At 39.0% G+C, this 21,474-nt stretch overlaps 1 protein-coding gene across 2 annotated transcripts in view; it reads left to right on the top strand.

The window, feature by feature from the left end:
- Positions 1-21,474, top strand: part of ATP9B (ATPase phospholipid transporting 9B (putative)) — a 1,400,042-nt gene that overhangs the window by 1,376,194 nt on the left and 2,374 nt on the right. The window contains exon 29 of one of the 2 annotated variants that reach the window (XM_053714845.1): positions 2,753-2,785. The exons of the other annotated variant lie outside the window; for it this stretch is intronic. Within the exon in view, the coding sequence (XP_053570820.1) occupies positions 2,753-2,785 (33 nt within the window). The remainder of the gene's footprint in view (positions 1-2,752; positions 2,786-21,474) is intronic. 2 annotated transcript variants of the gene reach the window in all.

Genomic DNA, 21,474 nt, shown 5'->3' with positions numbered 1-21,474 from the left:
CAAGATGGAAAATATATTGTGTAAAAATGTGTTGCTTCCTTTAACTTTTAACAAACTATCGCTAATGCTTTTGTTGTATATTGTTTAATAAAGTCTAAGCTACAGGGAAACATCAACTAACTGAACTATCTAATACTGGTGGTCATTACTGCCGGTTTATAATCTCCTTCTACAAATGGCAGCGATAATCTAATTTGCAAAAAGTACTACTCAATGTTTTAAATTTACCTAATAGATGGTTTAGCTCAGTTGATTATGGGGTGGACTTGGTTTCATCATTGAGCCCTCATCTCCTTATAAGTCTTACAGGTAAAGCTCTTAACCAAATCTCAAGTATTGAAACCCTTTTCTTTCGGCAAGGACATTCATTAAGATAGAAGATCTCCTTTTTCATGCTCAATCTAAGGGACAATTGCTTTAATAAAAAAATGTTTAAAAAGAAACAGAGTAGTATTGTAATATGGATTTAGTTGGAACTCTGTGTTCATCATTCTGGTGATCCCTTTGGTGTTTGTGGTGGGTTCCTCTTAGGGCAGAGCTTTCCAAACTTTTCATGTTGGTGACACACTTTTTAGACCTACATCATTTCGCGACACAGTAATTTAGTTGTACTTGCAAAAAGGAGGTTATACTAACTTGTTTTAAGAGATACGGACACATACATAAATTATATAATAATGAAATTTATTTACAAGTAACAGTATGTATGTGCAAGAATTAAAAAAAGTTTAATAACACCAATAGCTACTTACTTTTTTAATGGGCTGTATAAGGTTGATGGGATGAACACAATTTCTGAATATTTGGTGGAATATTAGATAAAGACACTCGCATTTCATCACCAAGCATTTTTAAGCTTCCACTTCCTATCCATATATCAAGAGCAGGAGCAGCAATGCACTACTGGGAGCTAGCTGCAAAAAAACACCACTGACTTCAGCTCAGCGTTTAAGCTGCCACCCTCAGAGCTCGGTGAGTCCGATTGACTACTGCCCGCGCTGCATACACACTGCTGTTCCACTCACTGACTATATATGCAGTCACAAGCCAATTAATTAGACTACACGTGCAGTCAGTCAATGTGCCGCCAATGGGAATAGTTTCAGTTCCCACTGAGCTGCGCCAATAGGTTAAGATAATCTGTGTCCCCCTAGGTATCAATCACGTGTCAACCATGTGATATGCGTAGCAGGCAGGCGGAAAGTCAGAAACCAAAAAAAAAATTTAAAAATTTTTTTTAAAAAAAATTTGTGCTGAAGCAGGGACACACCTACACACTGCTGCTGACACACAGTTTGGAAAGCACTGTCTTAGGGACTAGTCCCTTGACAAGGGTCTATTTAGGGTATGGGTTTTATTTTGTTGCATGGTAATTCTAATAATAGGGCTAATTAGATTAGAAAAAAATCATAGAAAGGGGGCCACTTTAGGTGAATTTCTGGGGGGGGGGCAGTGGTCTTGAGATGAGTATGTGCCAGAGAGTTGCTCCCAAACTGGATGTTTATTTTGATACGTTTGTTAAATACTTTTTACAGGGTAGCATTAGATAGAGCAGGGCTGTTACAATAGGGGAAATAAATTCTTAATACAGAGAGGGAGGATCATGGTTAGGGTTAATTGAGATGTTGGCTTATTGCAGTGGAAGAAGGTAGAGCAAATGGTTGTCATCAAGTATTTAGGGATAGGGTCTATATATTATACATACCAGGGATGGCTGTCAAACTGTCACAGTAACAGCCCCTGACTTAAAAATACATTTAATGAATTTCATTCACTTAATATGCAGTGAGTTATTGCACTGTGAATAAGCAAGAACAGTTACATTTATTAACACCTTTAAATGAATTAGAGCTAAGGTTACCGTCAGGAGCTCTGATGATGATAAGCTCAGAGGGTAACCGTATCGTCTCTAACACAGATGGTTTTTAGTTATTTTTTTAAAGGGACAGTATACACTCATTTTTATATAACTGCATGTAATAGACACTACTATAAAGAATAAGATGCACAGATACTGATATAAAAATCCAGTATAAAAATGTTTAAAAACTTACTTAGAACCTCTTAGTTTAGCTCTTTTGAAAAGGTAGCTGGAAAGCCCACTGCAAGTGGGAAATAAGACACTCCCCACCCTCCCCCTTCTTTTGCATATGAAAAGACCCTTTACACAAACAGGAGCAAGCTGGAGTAGGTAGTCGAGCGTATTCACATAAAACTTTGGGGCTTGGTTAGGAGTCTGAAAATCAGAGCAATGTTATTTAAAAATAAGCAAAACTATACATTTTTTTAAAAAAAAAAAAACAACTTTATGGGCTATATAAATTGATCATCTACAAAACATTTATGCAAAGAAAAAATGAGTGTATAATGTCCCTTTAATGAGTAAACACATTTTATAGCATAAAACAGAAAGTAGAAAACATGCCAAATTTATATTGTGCACAGCAAAGTGTAAAGGGGGTGCTTATTCAGCCTAAGGGATTTCTTCTGTATCTCTAAAGTACATTTTAAACATGGGGCAGTACTTTGTAAAATAGTATCACTGCATTTCTTTATGTGTTGTTAGATAATCACCTTAAATGCTTTAATCCTATAGCTATATTGTTTTCTGTGAGTCTGAATAACATTACTGTTATTACAGTCATTTTCATTATTTTATCATTGCTTTAACATACATTGTTATAACAATATTCTACGTATTAACCTCTCTTTAACTCCTTTCTGCCTCTGTTTGTTTGTCTTCTTGTCTCAGGTATTGGTAGAGTGTCACTGGGAGCTTTCCTAGGTATGTGCCGTTAAGATAATCCAGTAAGAATCATTTTTTAAAAACAAAAACACCTGTTGAAAAAAATCAATTTGACATTTAAAGAAATGTTTGTTTACCTCAGCAATGGTTAACAGATGTAGAAAAATATAGTAATGTATCTCAGAGGGACAGTAATCACCTTATGGTTTTTACATGTTTAATTATACATAATAGGACAACTTTGCAATATATTATCATGTTTTATTTTGCCAAATTTTCATGTCATTTAGCTCTGAAAATTGAGTAATTTCTAATTCTCAGAACTTGAAATGCAATCAGCTGACTTCTTAAGACTAACCCTACTACATACAGATCCTTAACTGACCTTATCAGCTAAAAACTGCAAAACAATATACTTTATACTTACTTTATGACAGAGGCTAGCCTTGTTGTCTGTGGACTTAAGCTCAGATTGGCTCTCCCAAATAAGTTAAATGGTTGGTGGTGTTTGACTATTGAGAATAATAGTATTAAAAAGAATGTTAATTTATTTTAAGAAACAAAACATTAAGACGTGACTGATATGTTATTCTAAAGTAACACAACAGAATGTCTTGTAATTACAAGGTATTTACTGTTCCTTTAATTTATCTTTTAACCCCTTAAGGACCAGCGACGTACCCTGTATGTCACTGGCCTTTTTTGGGACTTGATTGTTTTATAGCGCGGTCTTGCCACCAGCGTTGAGACTGCTCTATTCCACAAAGCCTGCTGGAGGGAGAGCATTGATAGCGTGTTCTTGCTAGACTTGTGCTATTATGTCCAGAAAAAACGATTAACGACCAGTGACATACAGGGTACATTGTGGTCATTAAGGGGTTAAGCAAATCTTATGCCTCACATCATACATCATATTTGCATATTGATACTGGGGAGAAAGTAGAGACATAAAGAGAGTAGACAGATATAATTCCTGATCACATGGTCACATGCTTTAACTTCTAATTATTTTAAAGATGTTCTAATTGGGTAAAAAATATGTAAAAAAATAAAATTTATCATGTTTGGTTGGTGACAGGTATTATAAAAAGAAACAAAAATACTGTAGTGGCAGATGTAGGATTTAGAATACAATAGGTTTAAGGTTTATCTTTTTAAAGGGATATTCTGATGTGAAATATACCCACCCTTATTCATTACATCATATCAGTTTTGCAATACTATCTTAGATAACCTCTCCTCTGTAAATTGGTTAAACACATAGGTTAAAGGGATATGAAACCCACATTTTATTCTTTTATGATTTAGAAAGAACATGCAAGTTTAAAAAACTTTCGAATTTACGTCTCGTAATTTGCTTCATTCTCTAGATATAATTTGTTGAAAAGTATATCTAAATAGGCTCAGTGGCTGCACATAGATGCCTCATGTAATTGGCTCACCCATGTGCATTGATATTTATTCAACAAAGGATAGCTAAAGAATGAAGCAAATTATATAATAGAAGTAAATTGGATTGTTGTTTAAAATTGTATCATCTATCTGAATCATGAAAGAAAGAATTTTGTTTCATGTCCCTTTAAGTCCTGTTTGGGAGCGGTAAACCTTGCAGCTCATGATCAGGACGGTACATATGTGTTAATTCCTTTACACATAGTTATCTAAGGTCAATAATGCAAGCGATAATATGCTTTAACCGCTTAGAGCCCCTCTAAATTATGTATGTCGCACCGTTGTAATGGTGTTAAATGCAGAATACCAAGTGAAACTAAAGTAAAACATGTTTTTTTAGGTGTTATTTAAAATCATATAAAACTTTTAGCAATATATTTCCATTATTGCAATTGTATACAAAACAAAATACAAACCCACCAGCTGCAGCACCCACAGTCAGAGTTAGGACCCTTTCCCACCTATCTCAGGGACTTCTGTTTCTTTACTTCTTTACAAAGACAAGTCTAATAAAAATGCATATTGCACGTGCACTCTTATCTTCTGGTGTTTTCAGTGGTCCCCATAAAAGTACCAAATTGGGACCACTTCACTTGCCTTCAACCCTTAAAGGGACATGCCACCCACATTTTTTCTTTTATGATTTAGAAAGAGAATGCAATTTTAAACATCTTTCTAATTTACTTATATTATCTAATTTGTTTTATTCTCTTGATATTCTTTGATGAAAAGCATATCTAGATATGCTCACTAGCTGCTGATTGGTTGCTGCACATATAAGCATCATGTGATTGGCTCACCATGTTTATTGCTTTTTCTTCAAATAAGGATATTTAAAAAATGAAGCAAAATAAATTATGGAAGTAAATTGTAATGTTGTTTAAATTTCTGATCTCTATCTGAATCATGAAAGAAAGATTTTGGGTTTAGTGGCCCTTTAAGCCTTCTAACATTATCAGTTGTATGCTGAAGTAACGCTATATAAACCATAATTATGGCCCTTGAGGCCATGTTCTAAACAGCCGCATGTTTATCCAGTGCTGGTGCACACCTGCTCACTCTGCTGTTGATTTAATCAAGAGAAATGATTGCAAGAAACAAAATAGTGCCCTGCACCATAACTGTAAGATACATAAAAAAAATACTCTATCTGAACATCACTTTAAAAACCAAAGGCAAACAGAAATTCTATTGAGGTTCAAAATGTGATCAATTTCACTCCCACATGAACTGTATTCATATATCTCAGGGAAATGAAGGATTAGATTCTAATTAATAGCTCCTAAACAAAGTCAAGATGCAATACTTTCTAAAAAATTATCTAAAGAGAGGAGAAAGGACAATAATATATAAATATAAAGGTCATTGACCTGTCTAGAAATGAAAATAAAACTTCTACAAAGCAAGAAACCATAATTAAAAAAATACCATATATAATAAGATTTTATATAGTACTGTATTACACTGTAGATGCAGTCATTTCACTTGTATTGTCACAATCAGCACTAAACAGACAATTTAAAGGCTTATTTTAGTGCAATAAAGGGACAGTAAAGTAAAATTTAAACTTCCAAAACTCAGACAGAGCAAGCAATTTTAAACAATTTTCCAATTTACGTCTATTATCTAATTAGTTTTGTTTCTTTGTATCCTATGTTGAAAAGCATACCTAGGTAGGCCCAGGAGCAGGAATGCACTATTGAGAGCTAGCTGGTGATTGCTGACTGCATATATAGGCTTCTTGTCATTTGTTCATCTATTTCTCAGTAGTGCACCATTGCTCTTTCAATAAAGGACACCAAGAGAATGACGCAAATTTGATAATAGAAGCAAACTGAAAATTGGGTTTCATATCCCTTTAACAAACACTGAGAGCACTAAAACACATAAATCACACAAAGTTCTCTGGGCATGTATAGGACACTAGAATACACACCTCTCAGTTTCATCCATCCATCAAACCTACATCACACAGAAGCATCCAATCCGATGCACACTATACACAGAAACATACATGTTTCTCAGCAGGGAAACTGGCACCTCTTGGTCCGAGGGAGAAATAAAGCTTAGTGGCCCATAGTGTTAGGACCTAGCCTTAAATACACTTTCAAATTTATAATTAACACACTTTATAATGATGATGAGTACCTATACATTAATAATACATTCATTGCTCTTTAAAAGATGCTGAGTTTTTGCAAACTACAATAAATACTGCACTGTATAATGATATTGACTATCTATACAGTTCTACTGAACATAATGCTTAGTATACTTCATTATATAATCATAATGAGCATCTGTATGGAGTATGTCCATCCAATCTTTAACAAAGGAGAGAAACACTCAACCCAGGAACAGGCAAAGTCATTATAGCTTGTTGTTGGCTTGTCAGCAGCCACAAAGTAGCCTCCATTAGCCCACAGAGAAGAACTTTCCTGCAATATATTAGTCTACTTCCACCTATAAAGTACTCCCAGCCCTCAAATACCAGGTAGTCCCAACCCAAATGAGGAACATAACTCCAGAAGAATGTTTCGTCCTACTGTGGGCCTCATGAGTGAGTTGCAGACAAAATCATCTGCGCATTCTGAGAACGGCCCATGTCTAGTTGTCTGCAACATCCTTTGACACATGAGGCAGAGCCCTATATGTGACCAGTATTTAGCTATCCTATCCTCCCTAACGTTAGTGCGTCACTTGTAATCTTGCCCATAGCTGGAATAAAAGGGTTTTTAGTATATGAAAATTATCTGACGTGTCTGGGCATACAGCTTGCATGCTCACTCTGCTAGAAGTAAGCTTTTTGCATGTTAGGTACCACCATGCATGGCACAAATTGAAAGTAAACAGTTTTCACTTCCGCACTAACCCAGTGCATGCAAAAAGCCGAAGTTATAAAATCGCAACCATGTTAACGTATTCCACATAGACTTCAATGGAGCAAAAAGTGTGGGGTGGCGAACATCCAAAAGTCACACAAACCCGATCGCATTTTCTCAAGTGCATCCACTCAACATGAAATATTAATATTTCCCATTCCAATGTTCTTCACATAGAAGAATATGTTCTATTTGTTCATACATATTTTTTTTATTTATATAGCTGTAGAAATAAGCACTCACTGGTCTTCTGGCATCTGTGACAAGAATAATCTTTCTGACTTTATATTTATTTATATATATATATATATATATATATAAAACTTTTTATTTAAGTATAATAGTTAACCAGAGCTTTGAAGTAGAGCTAATCCGGAGTGCATTAAATTCAATTGCGCTAGAGCAAAGGTATTTACTTTCAACTTGTTATACAAGTGCTACTTCTGAGGCGTGCAAGCACCCGCAATAAACCCCTTATTGCTCACACACCACTCGTTATCTAGCCCTTATTTGTAATAATACATTGACCTTCAAATTTTAGAACTGCCCAAGAAAACTTTCTTTATGAAAGGTAATACATCCCTGGAATGAACCAAAGTTACACCTTGAGATTTTCATGTTAAATTTTTAGTTATGAATAATGAAAGAGCTTTGCAACATATTTCTTTCATAAAGCTGTTGAGTGTCCGCTATCCATTACTCCTCTGAATTACTCTCCCTTACCACTAGCAGGAGGCAAGATTTCTAACCGACAAGAGCTATATAAATCCCCTCTCACCTTACTGGTAATCAGCCTTGTCTTTGCCTCCACTGGAGGAAGGTGAAGAATGAAGGTGCTTCTGATGTTCTTCTGTGAGAAGGGTCCTCAGACTGATTTAAGGTCTATTTTCCCTCAGAGAACTGCTCTTAGACAGAAAGTATGGGAGTTAGTCACAAGCCTTCCACAGGTGTCGCAGGGACCTGTCCTTAGCCTTCTCCTGTTGGGTCATCAGTAGTATACTTCTATTCCATAAACTCTGCTGTCATGTTTCAGTACTGGTTTGCCTATCTACTTGATCCTGGTTAGAAGATGTTCAGTAGTTTGATGCCTATAGGTAAGTACATAGTTTAGTTAGAGGCACTCATTTTTACTCTGTTGTACTTTGTAGCCTAGGTACAGTATTTAACCCCTTAATGACCAGAGCACTTTTCCATTTTCTGTCCGTTTGGGACCAAGGCTATTTTTACATTTCTGCTGTGTTTGTGTTTAGCTGTAATTTTCCTCTTACTCATTTACTGTACCCACACATATTATATACCGTTTTTCTCGCCATTAAATGGACTTTCTAAAGATACCATTATTTTCATCATATCTTATAATTTACTATAAAAAAATTATAAAATATGAGGAAAAAATTGAAAAAAACACACTTTTTCTAACTATGACCCCCAAAATCTGTTACACATCTACAACCACCAAAAAACACCCGTGCTAAATAGTTTCTAAATTTTGTCCTGAGTTTAGAAATACCCAATGTTTACATGTTCTTTGCTTTTTTTGTAAGTTATAGGGCAATAAGTACAAGTAGCACTTTGCTATTTCCAAACCATTATTTTTCAAAATTAGCGCTAGTTACATTAGAACGCTAATATCTTTCAGGAATCTCTGAATATCCATTGACATGTATATATTTTTTTAGTATACATCCCAAAGTATTCATCTAGGCCCATTTTGGTATATTTCATGCCACCATTTCACCGCCAAATGCGATTAAATACAAAAAATCGTTCACTTTTTTACTAATTTTTTCACAAACTTTTGGTTTCCCACTGAAATTATTTACAAACAGCTTGTGCAATTATGGCTTAAATGGTTGTAAATTCTTCTCTGGGATCCCTTTTGTTCAGAAATAGCAGACATATATGGCTTTGGCGTTGCTTTTTAGTAATTAGAAGGCTGCTAAATGCCACTGTGCACTACACGTGTATTATGCCCAGCAGTGAAGGGGTTAATTATGGAGCATGTAGGGAGCTTTTAGGGATAATTTTAGCTTTAGTGTAGTGTAGTAGACAACCCCAAGTATTGATCTAGGCCAATTTTGGTATATTTCATGCCACCATTTCACCGCCAAATGCGATCAAATTAAAAAAAACTTTAAATTTTTCACAATTTTAGGTTTCTCACTGAAATCATTTACAAACAGCTTGTGCAATTATGGCACAAATGGTTGTAAATGCTTCTCTGGGATCCCCTTTGTTCAGAAATAGCAGACATATATGGCTTTGGCGTTGCTTTTTGGTAATTAGAAGGCCGCTAAATGCCGCTGCGCATCACACGAGTATTATGGCTAGCAGTGAAGGGGTTAATTAGGTAGCTTGTAGAGAGCTTGCAGGGTAAATTTTAGCTTTAGTGTAGAGATCAGCCTCCCACCTGACACATCACACCCCCTGATCCCTCCCAAACAGCTCTCTTCCATCCCCAACCCCACAATTGTCCCCGCCATCTTAAGTATTGGCAGAAAGTCTGCGAGTACTAAAAAAAAAGCTATCTTTTATTTTTTTATTATTTTTTTGAGCATATTTACATATGCTGCTATGTAGGATCCCCCCTTAGCCCCCAACCTCGCTGATCCCCCCCAAACAGCTCTCTTACCCCCCCCCCCCCCCCCCGCCTTATTGTGCGCCATATTGGGTACTGGCAGCTGTCTGCCAGTACCCAGTTTTAAATTAAAAACGTTTTTGTTTATTTTTATTAAAAAAAACAACTATTTTCTGTAGTGTAGCTGCCCCCCCCACAAACCCCAACCCCCAACCCTCTCCCAGATTACTAATTTTATTTATTTATACCCTCTCTCCCACTGAGTCTCTCCCACTGAGTCCTTATAATTGTTCCATAGTGTAGGGTTCCCACCCGCACACGCGCGCACCCACCCTCGTGCGCGCGCACGCTCCCGTGCACGCGCGCGCATTCTGGCACGCACCCCACACGCGATCCTGCCCCCCGCCTCCATTGATCGCCGCCCACCCGCCTCCCTGGATAAGCTCCCACCCACCAACGAACACCGCGATCAATGGCCGATGCAGAGAGGGCCACAGAGTGGCTCTCTCTAAATCGGACTGCTCAAAACTGTTATTGCAGGATGCCTCAATATCGAGGCATCACTGCAATAACATGAAAGCAGCTGGAAGCGATCAGGATCGCTTCCAGGGCTTTCAAAGACCAACGACGTACGGGGTACGTCCTTGGTCATTAACTGCATTTTTTTGCTGTACGTACCCCATACGTCGTTGGTCGTTAAGGGGTTAATATATGTTTAAAGTGAAGGTAAACTTTGATGAATGAAAGCCTGTTTTTTTAAAATACTATTTGCTTAAAGTGAAGGTAAACTTTGATGAATGAAAGCCGGTTTTTAAAAATACTATTTAAAGCAGGGGCACTTTCATTCATCAAAGTTTAGAAAGCAGCCATTTTGTTTAAAAACTTACCTTTCTTCTCTCCACAGCTGGAGCAGCTTACCCTGTCCGGAGATCCTCTCTTCATCACGGCTTCCCCCCAGGGGTAACATTGCCTGAGGCCATGTCGTAATTGGAGGAAGCCGGATTAGTCATTGCTGACGTGTAAAGAGAGGATCTCTGGGCGGGGGAAGCTGCTCCGGCTGTGAAGAGAAGAAAGGTACGTTTTTAAACAAAACAGCTCTTTCTAAACTTTGATGAATGAAACGGTTTTCATTCATCAAAGTTTACCTTCACTTTAATATGTATTTGCTTTTCATAGCTCCTTTCATTTATAAGGCTCTATTACCCTTTAAAAATGTTTGCATGCGTTTAATTGAATTTGCGCACGTCAGCTCGTCTGTTCTTGTCACTTTGCTGGGTTTTCGCAGGTCAGCTGATCGGGATAGCACACAATGATTATTTTTTATTGCAAATGTCGGGTTCTTTTCGCACGCTTTAGTATTTTTAGATCACACTGTTCCGTCTGTTTTTTAGTGCGCTCTGTTCTTCCGCACGTTATTTTTTCTTTTTGATGTTGGGTTAGCACCCTGTGCTGTTTTGTGATGCTTTTCGCTTGGAGGGGGTAAGTTTTCCCTTGCTTCACAAACATTTTTTAGGGGGATATAGCCTTATGTATAGTGTTTTCTACTTTTTTAGTTTTCACTTATCATGGAGCCTTCTTTTTCTGCTAATTAATTTTCACAACATGAAATTTGTTTATTGAAAACTTACTGATGTGTTGCTTCTAGCTCACCTGTGCAATCCTTCTTTAAATGTTCTAAAGGCATCTGCCTTCCTACTGTTTGTTTCACAAAGAGAAGTTCTACAGATTTTCTACAGCGTTCAAGAGTTTTGTACGCTCTACTGTATCCAAAATGCTGGTGGCTATGCTCCCTTCAAGTTATTATTATTATTATTATTATTGTAATTATCATTTATTTGTAGAGTGCCAACAGATTCTATAGTGCTATAACATTTGGCATGATATGCAAGGTAACATTTATAGGGATCAAGTAAGTAGAGAGCCCTACCGAGAGTTGCACTGTTGTAGTCGGCTCTTATGAAGGTGATCTGCTAACAGCTTGGCTCATAGGCTTACATGCTAAGGGGTTTCAAGGGAATAACAAAGGAGGAGAGGAACTAGGGTTAGAAAAGGTTAGTGTAGGTTGTATGCATCTCTAAACAGTAGAGTCTTTAGGGAGCGCTTCAAACTTGTCGCTCTTGAGGCTAGAGGAAGCCAGTGAAGCGATTGGCAGATAGGTGCCGCAGATGAAGAGCGACGTGTAAGGAAGACGAGCCTGGCAAAGGCACTCATTATGGATTGTAAAGGAGCTAGATGACAGAGAGGATGGAGTTGCAGTAGTGTAGGCAGGAAAGGATGAGAGAGCGGATTAAAATCTTAGTTGTGTCTTGTATAAGGAAATTTTAGAGATATTTTTAAGGTGGAAGCGGCAGGAATTGGCCAAAGACTGAATGTGAGGAGTGAAAGAAAGATCTGAGTCAAGTGTGACCCCAAGACATCGGGAATACGGGCTTTGGGTAATGATGGAGTTATCGACAGTTATAGAAAAATGTGGGGTGGAGATTTTGGAAGAAGGGGGGAAAATAAGGAGCTCAGTTTTGGAGAGATTTAGCTTAAGGTAGTGAGAGGACATCCAGCTTGATATATTGGAAAGACAGTTAGTGATACACAATAGCAAGGAAGGAGATAGGTCTGGTGAAAAGAGGTAGATTTGGGTCTCATCAGCATACAAATGATATTGAAACCAGTGGGACTTTACTAAGGACCCTAAGTATGACATATAGATTGAGAAGAGAAGGGGACCAAGGACAGAGCCTTGCGGTACCCCAACAGAAAGTGATAAAGGGGCAGAAGGTGCACCAGAGAAGGCTATAGTAAAGGTACGGTTAGACAAATAGGAAGAGAACCAAAAGAGGGCTGTGTCATAAATGCAGAAGGATTGGAGGATTTGGAGAAAAAGAGGCTGGTCAACAATATCAAAGGCTGTTGACCGATCGAGGAGGATTAGCAGAGAGAAGTGGCCTTTTCATTTTGCTGTAAGTAGGTCATTGTTAACCTTAACAATGGCTGTCTTTGTGGAGTGTTGGGGGCGAAATTCAGATTGCAGTGGGTCAAGGAGGGAGTTGAATGTAAGGAAATGTGAAAGACGTGTATACTAGCTTTACAAGAAGTTTTGAGGCAAGGGGGAGTAGGGAGATAGGGCGGTATTGGGATGGAGATGTTGGATCGAGAGAAGTTTTTTTGAGGATAGATTTGACCAGTGCATGTTTTAGAGATGAGGGAAATATACCAGTGTGGAGGAAGAGGTTGAAAATTTTTATGAGTATAGGGGTAAGTATAGAAAAGAGGTAGGGGACTAGCTGTGAGGGGATGGGATCGAGTGGCCGGGTACTGAGGTGAGAGGACAGTATAAGGGTAGAAACTTCTTTCTCAGTAACAGGGGCGAAAGAGCTGAGTTTATGGTTTTGTGGGTTTTGGATGATTTCAAGCTTTTGATGGGGTTGGAGACTGGTAGTATGTTGATTTCTGATGGAATCAATTTTGCTGTTCAAGTGGCGGGCAAAATCTTGATCTAAGAGAGAAGTTGTAATAGGAGCCAGAGCGGAGAAGGTTATTGAAAGTGGAGAACAGATGTTTTGGGTTTGTAGAGATAAGAGTAGAGAAGTAATCTTGCTTAGAAAGGTTAAGGGCAGAATAGAAGAAGTTCAAGATGAACTTGTAGTGAAGAAAGTCATCTGAACTCCGAGATTTTCTCCTGTGTCATTCAGCAGTATGGGAACATCTGCATAGGTAGCATGTTAGATGAGTATGCCAGGGCTGAAGATGAGTGTGTGACTTCGGAGCTATAGTAGGAGGGGGCAAATTGTCAAGGACCAATGTAAGGGTGGAAAAGTAGTGGCATATAGATTGTTCAGGGCAGGAAAAGGAAGAGATGGAAGAGAGCAGAAGTTTGAGAGAGAGTGAAAGCTTTGGTGTGAGGGGTAGGAGGAGGGAGAGTTGTAGGGAGTGATGTAATGTTTCAAGTGAAGAGATGATGGTCAGAAAGAGGAAAATGGGAATTTGTGAAGTTTGAAGGAGTGCATTGATAGCTGAAAATCAGATCAAGGGAGTGACCATCTTTGTGAGTGGGGAAGTCAGTCAATTGTTATAGACCGAATGAGGAAGTGAGTTGGAGACGTTGTTTTGTAGAGAAGGCAGTGGGATTGTCAACAGGGAGGTTGAAGTCCCCAAGAATGAGGGCAGAGGTGTCTAAGGAGAGGAAATAAGATAGCAAGGCAGCAAAATTATCTTGAAATTGAGTTGAGCCAGGGGGGCGGTATATGACATGCATAGACAGGGGAGAGAATAAGCTAATCATGTGGGTTTTGAATGAGGAAAATGTGAGGGAAGAGATGGGCTGTAATTGTTGAAAGGTGTAACGAGAGTAAAGTAAAATACCTACACCACCTCATTGTCTATTTACAGATCTAGGTGTGTAGCTAAATAGGAGACCCCCATGTGACAATGCAGCAGTGGATGCTGTGTCTTAAGAGAGACACATGTTTCTGTGAGAGCTAGAAGGTTGAATGAGTGAGAGATAAAGAGGTCATGGATAGAAGTGAGGCCAAGATAATATTATGTCTAAGGGGATATATTTGTGAGACTGCGGAATAGTTAAACACAAATAGACAATTTAAATAATGTAGTGTACAAATGGATCAGTATAGTGCTCCAAAGTCAGCATCTGAAGCTGGTACTTTGTGTATACTGGGCGTGTAACATACCCCAGAAAGCTACTGGCGATATCTAGTGAACATACTGGGCATTAAAATCTATTCATGGCTATAGAATTAGAAATTAGAAGAAAAATAGAGGATGATCTTACTGTACATAATATTCTGTCTAGGGGAAGAAAAAAATCCCAACATGTCAATAAAATAAAATGTCACATATATCCCACACCATCAAACTTTATAGAGGTAAAAACTCAACCATTGCAGGCATCATTATAGTGCACACAGTCTGATAGGCTTGGGGGTTGCTGTCTGGCCCTGATCATGCTGTCCACAATCTAACCGACCCCAGCTCTCACCACCTTCAATACATATAGGGCCTCAGGGCCCTGGGAATCTCGTCGTACAAGGCCAACATTAATGTACAGCAGGACCAAAGTGTCCCCGTCTAGTTCCTGGCTTCGGGAGTCAAAAAAGTAAATGAACGGTCAGTAAACCTTGTGGCAGCATTCCGGGCTGCTTAAATCTTTCACAACGGGATCCTTTACCGGTCCATATCCCCCAATTCCTAAGTCGCTCCTAGAAGAGCCAGTGTCACTCCCCGAAGGTAGCAAAGTTAAATCTTGATCTCGCTGTATTGAACCTCCATCTAGCCGGGCAGACTCAGCATAACAAACAGGAGCTGATCGCTTGGCCACAGAGGCCGCAAAATGTATGTTGATAGTAGGCACTAGGCGCTCCGCTGCACACACTCCCAAATCCAGGATGGTGGAGCCAGCCTGGAACTGCTCCTGCGACACTCTAGTTATCTTCTCCTCCATCCCATAGAATCCTCATCTGAGTGCCTTAGGGCTAGTGCTTGATCCTTATTCCGCCATGTATCTCTCAATTGCTCAGTAGGTGGAATTACAATGCGGTCAATCCTCTCACATATCCTCCTTCCCCGATCCTCTAACAATGAATTAAAACAAGTAGCTCCTCCATGGTATAGGGGTTATTAGGAGCCTTTGGCAGAGGATGTCAGTATTCTCTGTTTACCCGGTTTCCCGGGGAGGGAGCCAAGATTTCTCTCCTTGGAGGCCGCCAGAGACTCTCAGCGGTCCAGTTTGAGAAGTCCTGTTGTATTAAGCAAAAAGATTTTTATATATTGCCATTCAGCTAAGTGTCCTCTATGGCCTGAAGTATGAGTTCTCACTGGATGGCTATTCATTCTCCAGGTTACAGGCGGTATGTAACTCTGAGTTACAGAGCTCCCAATTTAGCGGCCATCTTAGGCCATAGCCCGGACACGCCCCCCGGTTACACATTTTTTAGGAGTTTTGGTTCTAGAGTGTTCAGAATCCCTAGTTTCCGAATATTGTTTCTCAGGGTTATTGCATAGGCTTTTAGAGTGAGGCCTTCCTGAGGAAGGTTTCTTTTATCTCATATCCCAGAGGCTCCTGCAAAAGCTTTCTTTCAGTCATTGTTCCAGTTTTAGAATAGGGGTTCAGTTTCTATTCAATCTCTTCATTGTTCCAAAGAAGGAAGTGTTTTTCTGACCTGTTTGGGATTTTAAAGCCCTTTAAATGTTTTTCAAGGTTCCTACTTTGAAGATGGAAACTATTCAGACTATTCTGCTTTTTGTGCAGCAAGGTAAGTTTATGTCCACAATATATTTTAAAGGGACATGATGTCACGCTGCTCTGGCTGTTGCCAGGGTAGTGGTGCTTGCTGCTCTGGCCGTTGCCAGGGAAGAGTCGGCTCCTGTGTGCGTGCAGCGGTGACGTCATCGCCGACCGTCTCTTCCCCTCTGAAGCCGGTCAAGATCTCCTGCGGCGCGAATCCTGCGCCTATGTATGTTGCTCACTTTCTACCTATCACTGCCTAAGTATAGGTGTTACTTAGTGTGCTCTTGTGTGTTGTTATACTTTATACTGGATTGTAATACTGTTGCTGAACTCTGCCTGTCTGACCACTCTGCCTGCTTAACCCCTGAACTACTGGATTGCTATACTGTTGCTGAACTCTGCCTGTCTGACCACTCTGCCTGCTTAACCCCTGAACTACTGGATTGCTATACTGTTGCTGAACTCTGCCTGTCTGACCATCCTAGTGGTTTACTGAACTGTTGTGCTTCTGGATTTCCTTTTGTTGCTGACTCCTGCCTGTCCCTGGTCCTTCTATTGGTTTACCCCTGAACTGCTATACTACTGGATTGCCTTCCTGTTACCGCTATGGACTATGCTGCCTACTGTGAGTACTGATTACCTCATTTTACAAACTCTCTCTGCTCTGGAATATTTCATATCATTCCACTTGACGCCGGGATAAGAAGACTACTGGCCAAGTTTGGTCTTATAGAGGAGTATCCCACGAGCATTACACATAACACCCAAATGTTGAAGCACTTGAAAGTGATGCAGTATAGCTGTAAAAAGTTGACTAGAAAATATCACCTAAACATCTCTATGTAAAAAAGGAAGATGTTTACCTCAAAATTTCTTAAGCATTCACACCCCACTGTAAAGAGACTTTAACCCTTTGAGTGCTAAGCACTTTACCACCTGGGTGCTAAGGTTTTTTAAAGGGTTTTTTATTTAATAATTTTAAAAATATATTTTTTATTTATTTATTTCAGATCCCCAAGACTTACACTGTTGGAAAGGTTAGGTGATTACCTTTCCAACGGTGGGACATGGGGGTCTGTAGCTGCTTAGATGCCTGAGATACAGGCTTCTAAGCAGCATGCCCCCTGCTCCTATAGTTAACATTGTTAATGTTAAATAAAGTTGCGCAGTGACGTCATCACGTTATTGCGCGTGACGTCACCACGCAAAACGGGAAGCCCCGGCGACGCCTGTCATTATGCAGCACCGATCGCTGGGGTAGGAGCGGGTGGGAGCCCCCAGATCTCCCTCAAGTTGGGAAAGTGCTAGTGACGGCTCTGAGCCATCATTAGCACCAGAGTGGGAAACTCTGTGACGGCTCAGAGCCGTCATTGGCACTCAAAGGGTTAAAGAGACAGTACACTGTAACATTGTTTTTATATTAATGTATTTTCAATGACTTGTTATACCAGCTACAAGGTATAAAATGTTTGCGAAATTGTATTTTCAGGTTTATTTGTGTATATGGAGTATATGGTTTTGTGCTTTTAAACCACAGCCTATTACAATGGGTTGAACTTCAGGTAATATCATATCTCAATAATCTCATTATGTTATCACTTTGTATACTTGCTTCCTTATCTTATATTTATCTGGAAAACTAAAGCTCAATACATAGAGAGAACTATGGAAGGTTATCATTTTATTACTTAACCCACTGTGAGTGTCATTTCTTCTGCTGGCTGTGTTTACTTAGGCTATTTAATAGCTGAGACTCCAGTATCAAAACTTTCAGTATAGGTTGGGAAATCACAAGCTAAATCAGCTATTTCAAAGACCAAAATAGGGCTAAAGGACTACTTGTAAACAATTTAATGCACTCCAGCAGGTAAAATGGATCAATGGGAGAAATCTTTGGGGTGAAATGTCCCTTTAAGCAGCCTGTCAGGATATTTTCTTGTCAGCTTTTTGCAACTATGCTGCATCACTTTCAAGTATTTTACCATAGGAGTATTATGTCCCTTTAAGGATACTTACCTTCATATCAGTTTTTATGGGTTTGCATTATCAGTTTGTTGCTCTTCCATTTGGTCTGGCAACCACTCCCAGAATATTTTCAAAAGTTCTGTTTACTATTTTGTCTGTAATTGAGGCCTTACCTTCATATCAGTCTGTAATTGAGGCCTTACCTTCATATCAGTTTCTATGGGTTTGCATTATTAGTTTGTTGCTCTTCCATTTGGTCTGGCAACACCTCCCAAAATATTTTCAAAAGTTCTGTTTACTATTTTGTCTGTAATTGAGGCCAGAGTTTATATCAGGATAATATCTTGTTACAGGCTCCATCTTTTTATCTATCAACATCTCACCGCAACAGTTTTTTGTTTTTTCTTCAGAAGCATGGTTTAACCCCTTAATGACCGGACCATTTTTCAATTTTCTTACCCTGGACAAGGGCTATTTTTACATTTCTGCAGTGTTTGTGTTTAGCTGTAATTTTCCTCTTACTCATTTACTGTACCCACACATATTATATACAGTTTTTCTCGCCATTAAATGGACTTTCTAAATATACCATTATTTTCATCATATCTTATAATTTACTATAAAAATTTTTATAAAATATGAGGAACAAATGGAAAAAAACATACTTTTTCTAACTTTGACCCCCAAAATCTGTTACACATCTACAACCACCAAAAAACACCCATGCTAAATAGTTTCTAAATTTTGTCCTGAGTTTAGAAATACCCAATGTTTACATGTTCTTTGCTTTTTTTGCAAGTTATAGGGCAATAAATACAAGTAGCACTTTGCTATTTCCAAACCACTTTTTTTCAAAATTAGCGCTAGTTACATTGGAACACTGATATCTGTCAGGAATACCTGAATATCCCTTGACATGTATATATTTGTTTTAGAAGACATTCCAAAGTATTGATCTAGGCCCATTTTGGTATATTTCATGCCACCATTTCACCGCCAAATGCGATCAAATTAAAAAAAAAATCACTTTTTCACACATTTTGTCACAAACTTTAGGTTTCCCACTGAAATTATTTACAGACACCTTCTGCAATTATGGCACAAATGGTTGTAAATGCTTCTCTGGGATCCCCTTTGTTCAGAAATAGCAGACTTATATGGCTTTTAGCTTTAGTGTAGTGTAGTAGACAACCCCAAGTATTGATCTAGGCCCATTTTGGTATATTTCATGCCACCAAATTCGAGCAAATAAAAAAAAAACTTTACATTTTTCACAATTTTAGGTTTCTCACTGAAATTATTTACAAACAGCTTGTGCAATTATGGCATAAATTGTTGTAAAAGCTTCTCTGGGATCCCCTTTGTTCAGAAATAGCAGACTTATATGGCTTTGGCGTTGCTTTTTGGTAATTAGAAGGCCGCTAAATGCTGCTGCGCACAACACGGGAATTATGCCCAGCAGTGAAGGAGTTAATTAGGTAGTCTGTAGGGCGCTGGCAGGGTTAATTTTAGCTTTAGTGTAGAGATCAGCCTCCCACCTGACACCTCCCACCCCCTGATCCCTCCCAAACAGCTCTCTTCCCTCCCCCACCCCACAATTGTTCCCGCCATCTTAAGTACTGGCATAAAGTCTGCCAGTACTAAATAAAAGGAGTTTATTTTATTTTATTTTTAAATGTATTCAGCTGTAATGGAGCCCTGCCTTAGCCCCCAACCTCCCTGATCACCCACCAAACAGCTCTATAACCCTCCCTGCTACTTAATTGCCGCCATCTTGGGTACTGGCAGCTGTCTGCCAGTACCCAGTTTGCCCCCCAAAACAGTATTTTCAAACTTTTCTGTAGTATAGCAGCCCCCCTCAATACCCCCCCCCCCAGATCCTTTTATATTTATTATTTTTTTAAACATTTTTAACTTTTTATTTTTAACCTTTTTTTTTAAACTTTTTTTCATTGGTGTCAGTGGCTAATGTGCGCGCGCCCGTGCACACACTCGCGCGTGCACCCGGCGTGCACATTGCAGTTACAGGAACCGGATGCCGGGTAGCGATGGGCCAACTCCTTGCTACGCTCCCACCCGGACAACAGCACCATCGTTACCGGTGCAGAGAGGACCACCGAGTGGCTCTCTCTGCATCGGAGGCTTGTAAAAAGGTATTGCAGGATGCCTCCATATCGAGGCATCACTGCAATACCCTGAGAGCTGCTGGAAACGATTGCGATCGCTTCCAGCACTTTGTTAGACAACTGACGTACCAGGTACGTCTATTGTCATTAACAGTTAGTTTTTGCATGACGTACCTGGTACGTCAGTTGTCATTAAGGGGTTAAGAATCAATTTTCCAAAGAGTTCTCTTGTTTCTCAGTTCTGAGACACTTTTCTGGGTCTCCAGATAGAATCAGTTCCTATGAGACTCTTTCTGACCGAACTAAGAAGGTTGAAGCTGATTTCAACTTGTTTAAATCTTCAGTCTTTTCTGCTTCCTTCTATTGCTCTTTGTATGGAAGTTCTGGACTTAACAACAGTCGCATCAGATGCTTTTCCATTTGCTGTTTTTCACATGAGGCCTTTTCAGCTTTGTATGCTTTGACAATTGTGCAGGGACCATACCCAGCTTTCTCAGAGGATTTATTTGGAGTCCATTATTCAAGGGTCTTCTATTTGGACTGTGATCACGACAGATGCAGTCTTTCAGGCCGGGGTGCAGCCTGGGGGTCTCAGAGAGCACAGGGAGTTTGATCTCCTCGGGCACTGTTGGAAAGGGAGTTTTATTTGCATTTTCACTCAGATTATGTTTCAGCAGTGGCATATATCATTCATTAAGGGGGAACGCACAGTTCCTTAGCCATGAGGATTCTTTGCTAGGCAAAGGACAATTGTTTGTCTAATCTCTGCAGTTTATTTTCTAGGGGTGAGTAACTGGGAAGCAGATTTTCATAGTGGTCTTTTTTTGGAAGTGGCTACATGGATTACTGTCCTTTTTCCAGATCAGTTGTTACTTTTTAAGTGAACCTTCTGTTGACCAAATTTGCCAGACCACTATCTGCTCTTCTTTGTATACTTTTTTCTTTATCTTTATCTTTCATTTTGGAATTTTTTTCCACTTTTCCAAAGCAGCCTTTTGTAGGTAGTCCTTCAGACTGTAATCTCTGATTTTGTATTGTGAAAAAAAGAGAATGTTAATAGATTTATTTATGTCATGCTTGTTTCTCCCTCATTACTCTCTTTACAGCTTGGGTATCAGTTTCCCATGAGTAATGTATCGTAGACTCTTAACCACCTGTATGAAAGAAAACATAATTTATGCTTACCTGATAAATTATTTTCTTTATGGTGGTAACATCCTGTTATTTTTTTTGCAACTCTTTTTTATTCCCTTCTCATCTTTTATCTTATTTATTTTCCTTCCTTTCTTGCTTGGCTATACATCAGACTGATTACATGTTAATTAGGAGGGATTTTTTTAGAGTCCCTGGGTTATGGGAATCTTTGCTTCCCTCTAGTGGTAAGGAGGAATAATTCCCAGGAGTAATGCATCATGGACTCTCACCACCATGAAAGAAATTAATTTATCAGGTAATCATAAATTTTGTTTTTCATTATTTATTTTTTC

This window comes from Bombina bombina, chromosome 5 (genome assembly GCF_027579735.1).
Source record: "Bombina bombina isolate aBomBom1 chromosome 5, aBomBom1.pri, whole genome shotgun sequence".
Lineage (NCBI taxonomy): Eukaryota > Metazoa > Chordata > Amphibia > Anura > Bombinatoridae > Bombina > Bombina bombina.
The sequence above is the reverse complement of the archived record's forward strand: the minus strand, read 5'-3'. Positions and strand labels throughout refer to the sequence as shown.